This window comes from Hemiscyllium ocellatum, chromosome 7, assembly GCF_020745735.1.
Source record: "Hemiscyllium ocellatum isolate sHemOce1 chromosome 7, sHemOce1.pat.X.cur, whole genome shotgun sequence".
NCBI lineage: Eukaryota > Metazoa > Chordata > Chondrichthyes > Orectolobiformes > Hemiscylliidae > Hemiscyllium > Hemiscyllium ocellatum.
The window spans coordinates 99,753,110-99,765,120 of NC_083407.1; the positions used below are offsets into that span (position 1 = coordinate 99,753,110).

General features: G+C 45.0%; 1 protein-coding gene across 2 annotated transcripts; it reads right to left on the minus strand.

The window, feature by feature from the left end:
• Nucleotides 1–244: 244 nt before the first annotated feature.
• Nucleotides 245–11,698, minus strand: LOC132817239 (UDP-glucuronosyltransferase 1A1-like). Of its 2 annotated transcripts, XM_060827585.1 has the most exons (6): nucleotides 11,453–11,698; nucleotides 9,972–11,035; nucleotides 9,227–9,358; nucleotides 6,041–6,128; nucleotides 3,995–4,214; nucleotides 245–821 (listed from the first exon to the last, which is right to left on the minus strand). In XM_060827585.1, the coding sequence occupies exons 2-6, from the start codon at nucleotides 10,821–10,823 to the stop codon at nucleotides 533–535; spliced, it is 1,581 nt and encodes a 526-aa protein (XP_060683568.1). In that variant the 5' UTR covers nucleotides 10,824–11,035; nucleotides 11,453–11,698; the 3' UTR covers nucleotides 245–532. The 2 variants fall into 2 exon arrangements, with proteins under 2 accessions (XP_060683568.1, XP_060683567.1); XM_060827584.1 differs by lacking the exon at nucleotides 11,453–11,698 and having other exon boundaries at nucleotides 9,972–11,431.
• Between the last annotated feature and the right edge of the window lie 313 nt (nucleotides 11,699–12,011).

Genomic DNA, 12,011 nt, shown 5'->3' on the forward strand with positions numbered 1-12,011 from the left:
TACACGTACCGCCCTCTGTGCGAAAACGTTGCCCCTTAGATCTCTTTTACATCTTGCCCCTCTCACCCTAAACCTACGCCCTGTCGTTCTGGACTCCCCCCCACCTCAGTTTAGGACCTGGAAACATTAGCAACTCCCGATGTGTAAATGTTGCCTCGCAGTTATCTAAATCGTGATGCAAGCCCACAATTCCAGTCAAGTGTTGTGTAAAGTTGAATGAATATTAATAGTCAAAAAATAATGGTTTAATCAGTTACTCAACAAAAAAAAACTTTTTAATTAATCCCCGTCACATTTAAGTTCAAATTGAAACCATGAAAGTCATTTGCAGGTCATTCAAATCCCGACATACCTGTCTGGCACAAAGAGCAAAGAATTAGAGTGCACAGAATACAAGTGATACACATTATCCTCTCTCTCTCTCTGCTAACGTACATGCACTGGGAAGCACAGGCTGAGGTTTGTTTTACTTGGATAATTTCACCCCTTCACCAGTTTGCAGAGACACTTCCAGGAATTGTTAGCGAGCACTCTAATCCGGTTTCCTCTTCCTCCGACTGCGTGTTCCACAGAAACATCTCCTGCAGCAGTAGCAGCAACACTTAGCCAGCATCCACACGAAGACCAGCACAGTGACCAGGAGCATGCCGATCACGTCCAGGCTGTGATACTGGATCCAGTTCAGCTCATGAGCCGCAGATCGTAAATGCTCCGCCCCTTTGTGCCGCATCACAAATTCCACCCAATAGACAGAGAGGTCCAAAGGATGCAAGCTGAAGTCCTTGTGCAGTGAAGACAATGTCATCATGGTTTCCCTGTATCTAAGGCAGGAAAAGAAAGACAAGATTAATTGTAACTGGGCAGCAACACGGTGAGAAAGTGATGAGTGAGCTCTAGGTTGAGGAATAACGAAGGCAAAGTGAAAATTGCAAGCAAGTGTCCTTCTGAACTTGGTCAAGCTGAAAGGATCTTTCTCGTCATGGGGATTTCTCGAAAGCCCACTTCCTGCAGAGCGGGGTCACTTGTTTCAGATGAGGACGAGGAAGATTTCCTTCAGAATTCTCTACTCCAGAGCACTCTGGAGGCTGGGTTTGCAGAACATTTTACCAGATGCTGCAGAGCTTTAGTTCCCCTTTTCAATGGAAGAATCTGGACCCAGATACCACGCAACTGCAGAATCCAGCAGAGGTTCATTACAGCTAGTTACTACGTAGAAACATTACATTCATAGGCACACAAGTGCCATGGCTGACATTAAGCTATTATATTGGTAATTTATAACGCAGATTCGGCTCATTTGTTGGTGAAGAAAGATCTGACTACACTCATCCTGTTTTCCAGCTTTTCACTCATAGCCTTCGAGATAATGGGAGTGTGGTGCTGGAAAAGCACAGCAGGTCAGGTAGTATCTGAGGAGCAGGAAAATCCAGAGAATAGCTCTCTTAAAAGGTACCTTTATTGATCAGTAATCTGCGATGCAGTATCTCCAAGGAGAAGGAAAGAAGAGCGAAATACAGAGAAAATGAAAGTTGCCTGGTTTTGAGAGAAGACTTTTTTTTTTGTAAATCTTAATTGTTGGGGGGGGGGGGCGTTTATAGGACTAGTATTAGAGTCATAGAGATGTACAGCATGGAAACAGACCCTTCAGTCCAACCTGTCCATGCCGACCGGATATCCCAACCCAATCTAGTCCCACCTGCCAGCACCCGGCCTATATCCCTCCAAACCCTTCCTATTCATCTATCCATCCAAATGCCTCTTAAATGTTGCAATTGTACCGGCCTCCACCACATTCTCTGGCAGCTCATTCCATACCCGTACCACTCTCTGTGTGAGAAAGTTGCCCCATAGGTCTCTTTTATATCTTTCCCCTCTCACCTAAACCTATGCCCCCTACTTCTGGACTCCCTGACCCCAGGGTAAAGACTTTGCCTTTTTACCCTCATAATTTTGTAAACCTCTATAAGGTCACCCCTCAGTCTCCGATGCTCCAGGGAAAACAGTCTCAGCCTGTTCAGCCTCTCCCTATAGCTCAAATCCTCCAACCCTGGCAACATCCTTGTAAATCTTTTCTGAACCCTTTCTAGTTTCACAACATCTTTCCGATAGGAAGGAGACCAGAATTGCACGCAATATTCCAACAGTGGCCTAACTAATGTCCTGTACAGCCACAACATGACATTCCAACTCCTGTACTCAATACTCTGACCAATAAAGGAAAGCATACCAAATGCCTTCTTCACTATCATATTTACCTGCCTCTCTACTTTCAAGGAGCTATGAACCTGCACTCCAAGGTCTCTTTGTTCAGCAACACTCCCTAGGACCTTACCATTAAGTGTATAAGTCCTGCTAAGATTTGCTTTCCCAAAATGCAGCCCCTCGCATTTATCTGAATTAAACTCCATCTGCCACATCTCAGCCCATTGGCCCATCTGGTCCAGATCCTGTCGTAATCTGAGGTAACCCTCTTTGCTGTCCACTACACCACCAATTTTGGTGTCATCTGCAAACTTACTCATGCTTACTCATGAGGATGTACCTCATGCTCACATCCAAATCATTTACGTTGAGGGGAAAGTAAAAGGTAGGTGAGAGGAAGCAGTTGTAAATAGATTATGATTTGGAGATGTTGGTGTTGGACTGGGGTGTACAAGGTTAAAATTCACACAACATCAGGTTATAGTCCAACAGGTTTAATTGGAAGCACACTAGCTTTCGGGGTGCTGCTCACGATCACCCGACGAAGGAGCGTCGCTCCGAAAGCTAGTGTGCTTCCAATTAAACCTGTTGGACTATAACCTGGTGTTGTGTAAATAGATTAGACTAGATTACTTACAGTGTGGAAACAGGCCCTTCAGCCCAACAAGTCCACACCGACCCACCGAAGACCCATTTCCCTACATTTACCCCTTCACCTAACACTATGGGCAATTTAGCATGGCCAATTCACCTGACCTGGACATCTTTGGACTGTGGGAGGAAACCAGAGCACCTGGAGGAAACCCACGCAGACACAGGGAGAATGTGCAAAGTCTACACAGACAGTTGCCTGAGGCGGGAATTGAACTCAGGTCTCTGGCGCGGTGAGGCAGCAGTGCTAACCACTGTGCCACCGTGCCGCCCACGGTTAGTTAATTATTCTCTGTTAGACTTTAAGAAATAAAGTCGTTACTTTTTAACTTTAAATAGTCCTTGACCTCGCAAACTTTCACTGATTGCTGCATGGGATAAATCTTTTCTGTACTGCTGGTTTACATTAAGCAAGAGAGTTTAACATAACATAATACCACCTACCTCCTCCCCTAATGTCACTGCCTTCATTCATACCACATTTCACTGCTCATTGAAGCCTTCCTCCATGTGTTGGTTAACTCTAACCTTGCTAGGCATCCCACTCAGCAACATGAACTCAACTACAACTCCTGCTCCCTGCAGTCTAACAGACAGCAAGTGCCATTCCCCAGTCACCACTCCACCCACCCCTCCATACTCACTAACTGACATTAACTCCCAGTCGAACAGCATCTTGAAACTTCTCAACCTAGTTTTCAAATCCCTCCCTGACCTTCACCCCCTCTCTGTCTCACTAATCTCCACAGCCCTCTAATACTCTTGTGCGTCCCTGATGTCCACTGCTCTGCCAGTGGTTTTGCAGCTACCTATGCCTTCAACTCTGAAATTCCCATGCTAACCCTCTCGCCTCGGCTACCAATGTTAGCTCACATCTTCCGATATCACGTTGCGTGGCTCAACTGACGTGTATGCGCTGAGACTCCTGTGAGGCATTGTGCAAAGTTGTACTAAGTTAAAGAATCTATGTAAACACAAGTTGTTGATATTGGGGGTCAGTTTCCTCATTCCTGAAGAAGGGCTTGTGCCCGAAACGTCGATTCTCCTGTTCCTTGGATGCTGCCTGACCTGCTGCGCTTTTCCAGCAACACATTTTCAGGGCAGTTTTAAGGTAAGAAATGGGGTAATTAATTTTACTGACCTGGTATCGTTGATGACCATGTTTAACGCGTTGACTAGATCATCGGAGCTCATTTGTTCTATGTCTAGCTCAATCCCAGCACCACGGTTGACCATTTGAACGACATTATATCCTTGATCCCCAAATAATGGTAACATGACAGACGGCACACCACTGCAGATAGCCTCATAGAGTCCATTCATTCCTCCATGTGTGAGGAAGGCTCGTGTTTTCGGGTGTCCTGGTACACAGAAGAGGGAGACAGAAATCGAACACTTGCTCAATTGTTTTTTTCAATAATTCCATCAAAACGTCTTTGGGCCAACTGGTGGCCAGTGAAAAACATGAGGCCATTTGACCAGCACTTTCCCAATTTAGGAATCAGGCAGAGTGTCTAAAACCAGGCAGCTCATTGGTTCATCTTCCCCAGTCAGCTGCCTGGTGTATTGAAGAGAAATGGTGAACGGTTTGACCCAGTGAGAACTGGATGACTGTCAGACATTGTAAAGGAAAAGCAAGTCAGACACAAACAAGCCCAGAGTGTGCTGGAGAAACTCAATAGATATGGCCGCTTTTGTGCAGAGAGAAACAGCCTACATCCCAGCACTTACTCAACTGAGATCGAGTCTGACTGCAATGTGAGATACTCTAGGCTAACATCCTAAATCCAAAGGTTGTGGGTCGGATCCCAATCTCGAGAGTTGAGCACAAAATCCTCACTGGGGAGCACCATCTTTCAGATGAGATACTAAACGAAAGCTCTCTCAGGTAAGCATCTGTGTGGGAAATCCCAAAAGCACCAGTTCTGAAAAGCAAGGAAGTTCTGCTCACCATTTAACCCTCAAACGACATCAGCGAACAATAAATTGCTGTTTCACTGATTAGTTATAACTAGGAAAATGTACAAAGGATAGGGACCAGCATGTGACCAGCAGACCACACCACTGCTTGTGGGATCTTGCTGTGCACACATTAGTGACCACGTTTCCTACAATGACAATTACAACAGGTGTGGTTAAACACGTTGGGATGTCTTGAGGGTGTTGGTATCATTGGCAAGCTCCAATACCAGCCCACTTGTCTCCATATCTAACTCATTGTACATGAAAGGAAAACAAGAGAAACTCCAGCACCAATTCTTGGAACAGTCCAAGACTCAATTAACCATTTGGTAAAATATTAATTTAACCAAGCTTGCCATTGTTTAATCGATGCTCTGATTCGAGCTGATATTGCGGTTATATACCCGGACTGAAATCTGACTTGATAGGCCATATTTTGTTTTTTAAAAAAAATTTAACAATGTGTTTCAGTGAATGACCACCAATGCAAATACTGCAGATTTGGTTTTAACAAAAAAACGTTCATTACAAAAACGATGATTAAAAAAGCCCAAACTATTCTCACATAACTTGAAAGATTTAAAAACCCACAATAAAATCCAATCCCATCCATCCCAACACCATCACTTTACAGTACGTAAACCACCAGAGAGGATTCCCTTCTCTGTTGCATCTATAGGTTTGATTCATTCAATTGTTGCATTCAACTCCTGGTCTTGAGAGTTTGATAGCCTTTTCCTTTATTCATCACACAACTGAGCTTAGGCTTTCTCAGCTTCAAATAATCCATTTAGAGTTCCAACCAAACACTTCTGGTCGGGAATTTCCAAAATGAAATCCTTGCACTGAGGTAACTTATTCCTAACAGTTCTGAATTAACTCCTTTCTCCAAGAGAAACTGTTCTCACATCTAAATTGAATCAAAACTTCTATGAACTGAAAAAAAACCTTCCAAACTGTGGGCTCTTCCCTAAGCAAAAGAGAATCAATTTCTGATAGTTCTAAACTGAAAGCAAGCTAATGCTAATCAATGGTGAACTCTGTCCAATGCAAAACTCTCACTGCAAACAAATTCCTATTAACACTCCAGGCACACATTCTCATACTGGTTTAAGAAATAGGTTTCGGCAAAACTCAACTATTACACTACATGACATTAAAATGATATAAAATTACAAGTCACAGATCTTACATCATATTGGTTAAGCCCAGGTAATAATCTTACCCAACAGATCATTCTGTGGAAGCCACTCTAGCAATTTTGTATTCGGTGCCAGTGTTTCAGGAGGATCTCCAGTGTATCTCCACAGGACCTTTTAGAAAGGAGACAACAAGGCTGGGTTACCAGGAAGGACCAAAAAGGTGAGATCATAAAAAAAGTGTGAATTGGGAACGGAATAAGTGCCATGGAATCACAATGGCACTGATGGAGGCTATTCTGCCCATTAAATCCATGTCAGTTCTCTGGTGTCGGGGTTGGTGGGAGGGGTGGGGTGGGGAGGGGGGGAAGCGAGGATAAATCCAGTCAGTCTCACTCTGCCATTCTATTACTGTAGCCCTGCAAGTGTATCTCCTTCAGGAAGAAAGTGAGGACTGCAGATGCTGGAGATCAGAGCTGAAAATGTGTTGCTGGAAAAGCGCAGCAGGTCAGGCAGCATCCAAGGAGCAGGAGAATCGACGTTTCGGGCGTGAGCCTTTCTTCAGGAACTCATCTGATTTCCTCTTGAAATCATCAATTTTTTTTTCTATCACTGAGTTATTATTTAGTAAAGTCTGGCAGGGATGTCTCAGGTCAAACGTAACTGACAGGAGTGGGTGATAGTTGTATACTAATGGAAGAATAATTGGGAGAGGGTGGGTCATTTGTGAGGTGTGAACTGGAATTAGATCTCTCACTAGAAATGGTAATAACAGCACTCTGCTCAAACAGTGTTTAATCCTCTGGTCTTTAGCAACACTGAGACTTCAAGTCCTTGATTAAATCTTTCATGAACATCAAAGCAGAGCAAGCACAGTTCTCTTGCCTCTTCCCAGCTTCTCCTGTCTCTCTACATCATTGACATTTCTGGTCACTGTAACTTGATCTTCCCCATTTCCTCCAAATCCTTAAAAATGTGTGGTATGCAGAACTGGACACAACAGTCAAAGCTGAGGCCTAACCTGCGATGGATAAAGTTTTAACATATTCTCTTCGCTTTTGTACTCCATGCCTTGGATTTTAGTGCATAGGAGATTTACTAAGATGGCCCGAAGGGTGAAAGATGTGATGTATGAGGTTAGCTTATAGATGCTCCTTGGAACAAAGGAGACTGAGGGGAGATTTGACAAAGGTGAACTTGACAATAACAGTTTGAAATAAGGTGGACCAAGGAAAACTGTTCCCAGTAGGTGAACAGACAAAGTCAAAGGCTTACGGATATAAACTGATGGCCAAGGGACACAAAGGAGGATGTAAGCAAGCATTTGTTTTGCAGCAAATGGTAATGATTTGGACGTGGTGGAAACAGAGCAAATAATTTCCCTGGACAATTTAAAGTTGGTTTATAATTTGAATTGAATACAAATTCATTATCCAGTACAAATCAATTTTTAAATAAGCATACAGACCGGCTCGGAGGGGCTCTCATGGTAGTGTCCCTACTTCTGAGGTGGGAGACCTGTGTTCAAGTCCTACCTGCTCCAGAGGTGTTGCCCTAACATCTCTGAATGGTTGATTCGAAAATATCTCCAAACAGCTTCAATGTTTCCACTCACTCACCTTCTGAGGAATTTAGCCCCAGACATCAACACATTCAATAATAAGTTTAAAAAATTTGTCGGTTGATCAATATTCCAGTCGATCAAGAGGTCCCTCACACATTAAGTAATAGAAATGTAATGCAAGGGGTATACACATCACTGGTATACTTTACTTACAGCATAATGCGTTGAAATAATAGTGCAACGTTATCTTAAATAAAACTTACCAACTCATGCGCATAGTCAAGTGATGACTCAGACATTGCAGAGATTGCGATAATAGAGTGAACTTTCAGCATTTGAGATCTATATTGTGCTGCTTTATTGAGTGTGTCAGTTTGTTTTAAAAAAAATAAGGTGCCAGTTAAAACTAAGTTTGTTGCACAGGAAGGGAGGCATTTGCAGGTTATGGAGAAGACAGCATTCCAACAAAACTCAGGAAGCTTGACCCCCAGTCAGGACAAAGGAATCTGTTTGACTGGAACCACATCTACCACCTTCAGAATTCTCTGCCCATGCACAGTGGCAGTAGTATGTGTACCATCTACAAGATGCACTGCAGCAATTTACCAAGCCTCTTTAGACCACGCCTTCCAAACCTGTGACCTTGACCGCTGTGAACGACAAGGCAGCAGGTGCGTTGGGAACATGAACAGCAAGTTCCCCTTCCACCACCCCGACTTGAAACTATCCCCCGTTGGCCTTTCACTGTCACTGGGTCAAAAGCCCGGATCTCACTTTCCAGCGACAGTGTGCGAGTTCCCTGTGTACTGGCAGCTCCCACCAACCCCTGGGAACGGGTTTTCGGGGCTGGCCTTGCCTGCCATGAAAGAAGGAAGAACAGCCTAGTTAGAGCTGGTACAGATGTCACGGACCATATGCTCTGCTCCTAGGGTGCATCTTTTGATGAAGTGGCGAAATTTGCGGGTTTGGAAGTTGCTGTCGAGAGAGCTGTAGTGAGTCACTGTGGTGCACCTCTAGCCCCCATGTGTGGTCCACACTGTTGCCACAATACCCTGGTGGTGGAGGGACTGACATTGCAGGCAAAACATGACTAGATTAGACTAGACTACTTAGATTAGACTACTTACAGTAGTGGAAACAGGCCCTTCGGCCCAACAAGTCCACACCGACCCGCCGAAGCGGAACCCACCCTAACCTAACACTATGGGTAATTTAGCATGGCCAATTCACCTGACCTGCACATCTTTGGACTGTGGGAGGAAACCGGAGCACCCGGAGGAAACCCACGCAGACACGGGGAGAACATGCAAACTCCACACAGCCAGTCGCCTGAGTCGGGAATTGAACCCAGGTCTCTGGCGCTGTGAGGCAGCAGTGCTAGCCACTGTGCCACTGTGCCGCCCACATGGTGAGTTGAACTCAGTTTTCTCCAACATGCCATTGGATACTTTAACTCTGCCTGTGCAGATTTCAATGTAACCTGCCACATCAAATACCAGGTCCGTGATATGTGGCACTCCTTCAGAACTGCACTGGCTGTGTTAGCTGTGAGTCTTGAAGCCCTCAGCTTTAGTCTGAGCACTGGCTGGGATCTCACAAGCCAGGCCAGTCAAGCTGCAGCTGACCATGTTTTCTTGAAAGGATCTTTGCCCTTCTCTAGAAATGACGTTTTCAAACTGGGCCTACTTCAGAACTCCCACACACTCACCTTCTGAGGAATCCGGCTCAAGGCAGCTGCAATCCGATTTGCAATATCACGGGGCACTTCTGACACCATTGACCCGAAGGAGAAGATCACGATCCCGTGCTCTCCAGAACTGTTCACAAACTCTTCAAATTCCTGCCACATAACAAGCGGGAGCTTTACTTCGAGACGATGGTTAATAGAAATGCTTTCCTTTTACCTAAACAACATACAAAACGTTAGACGAGTTGCTAACTTTGTGTCTGTTCCTCAGTGGTACCCCTCCCCTACCTCACCCCAACTGAGTGTAACAGACTGGCACGTTCCCAGGTCCAGGACTATGTGCTGAGGTGCTGAAGATTGGGGCATATACTGCCAAGGTGGAGTGGGGAAAGACCACCGTCTGAGGTCTTTCTGCTGAAGGACACTGGGGGTCCATTCAGTTATCTGACCCTCCCGAGGCCTCAGCTAAATCCCTACAGATTAGTTGCAAGTACGGAGAAACTGACCCCTAATATTTGCTTTCTTCTCCCTAAGTAAAGACTGAAAAAAATCTGAATTTGTAAACTGTGTGTGTACGTAATGATTTCCTTTTATGAATAAAGTCTACGTTTGCAATTTAAAAAAAAGCTTCCTCTCACTCACAGTGTTGCCCCTCCCTGTGGTAAACATTGCCCCTCACCCACACCAATGGAGCCCTTACTTGTGGTAAAGGTTGCTCCTCATTCATATGAGTGGTGCCCCTCACCCACGCCAATGGTGCCCTTACCTGTGGTAAAGGTTTCCTCTCCTTGCAGTTGATGCCACCCACTAGCACCATGTTTGGCATCAGGGGCCTCGGGGATTCAAAAGTGAAGTCGTAACGCATCAGCCAGATGGAGGTGTTACTCAGGAGTTGGATCAGGGTCACGTCCTTCTGCAGGAACCTCTGGGCCAGCTCTTCGAAAGGGGAGTAGATGAACCAGCACAGCAGGGGGTCCATTAAACCAACCAGCACGTTCTTAGTCCTTTGGAGGAAGGTCATTCGGTCGGTGTTCCCGGTGAAAATTCTCGGCACGTAGGAGAATGGTCTGGGACACTGCATGGCTAAACTGTCCAAACCGCAGGGGACTCCTCGCAGTAGATTGATCGTGGGCAGGGACAGATACTCCGCAATGATGGCGCCACATGGTACAAAGGGGTCAGTCAGCAAAGCATCAAATTTCCTCTCCGCCAACTCCTGCATCAGTTCCTTGTTGTACAGCAGGCTCTCACAGGTCTTCATGAGCAACTGGCGAAGACTAATCGTCTTTGCAAAACCAGTGCGGATTCTTTCGATGAAAGACATGTTGGTAACGATATCAGGCTTGAGGCTATGCAAATCATCCTTGCTGTAGGGCACTGGGAATACCCTGGTGGTGTAGTGAGGCGATGGACCCATTTTCAAATTGATCTCGGGGATCACGACCAGCACATTGTGGCCCCTTCTCCCGAGTTCATCCATCAGGGTTTTCAGGTTTAGCCAGTGACTCCCATCCACGGGCACCACCAGCAGCTCTCCACCTTCAGACAGTCTCCACTGGCATGTGGATAGCAACAGCAGGGATCCCAGCACCCACAAGCTGCCCGAGGTTAAAGCCATTTCACAACTTGAAAACTTCTTTCTCCTGCCAGGTCAGGGCTCACTGTAGCACGTTTTGGCTCAATCTATACTCACTGCCAAATGAGTCAAAGTACACAGGAACTGTTCCTGTCTCTGAGCTGTTTTAATCAGTTTTTAACTATTTGCACACCATCGAATTCCCAGGTATCACATTTCATAAACCGTGGGTGCTCACAAAGGATTCCGAATGCCTTTTTAAAAATAAAAACCTCAGTTATTTTATACCAGGTGTAAAATGGATTGCAAGATAAGAGTTAAAGCCACACCGGGTTCGATTCCTTCTGAAGGGCTAATGATTAATGAGGGTTTTCCTCTCCTAGCCCTGATTAAATTCAAAGCAGACCTGTCAATATTTAACGGGGTTGAGAAATATCAGGCAAAAGTAGGAACGCCCTCCGGCAGCTTTGTACAACCTGCGACAGGTTTGGCCGCACATTTAAGAAAAGAAAATTATCAAAACATGGAGCCCTACTGGGAGACGTCCCCACAGCTTCAGAAATTGCATTGCTCTGCGTTCAGTCTCTTAGCCAGCTCCACACAACCACGGCACTGCTCCCACCACTGCACACAACTCACTAAAAACAAAACTTGACAAGGCAATTACATACCAGCAGCCAACAGAACAGGTCCAGATGTCTCGCTGTGAGGTTTTTATTTTTAAATAAAATGACTTTGAGTCACACGAAGTGTCGATTTGAAGAGGCTGCGGATTAAACTTTTGACCAAAGTCTTTTTTTGTGTAACCGGTGGAGTAGTCCGCCATCTGCTGTTGAGTGTGGCCTCATAAAATACTCAGAATTAAACTGGGCTCTGTTCCACATTGTCCAGAGAAGAGCAGCTGGGTTTTCCCCCAAGGCTTCGGTATTCTAAAATGCCAGGTTTGTGGGAAAGTGTGTACACTGTGTGTGTGTGTGTGTGTGTGTGTAAATACACTGAGTGTGTCTATACACCGTGTGTCTGTTTGTGTATACACATTGCATGTGTGTCCTTGTGTATACACTGAGTAATATGGTCTAGTTCAAGACTCAATTATCTACCATAACTCCTGCTTTCAGTCCTAAAATCAATTATTTTTAATCCAACTGGATAGTGATCCTCCTATTTTATTAGCCTTATTTTTGTTAATCAACCTTAAATATGATTAAATGGTCAAACACTTTCTTAAGA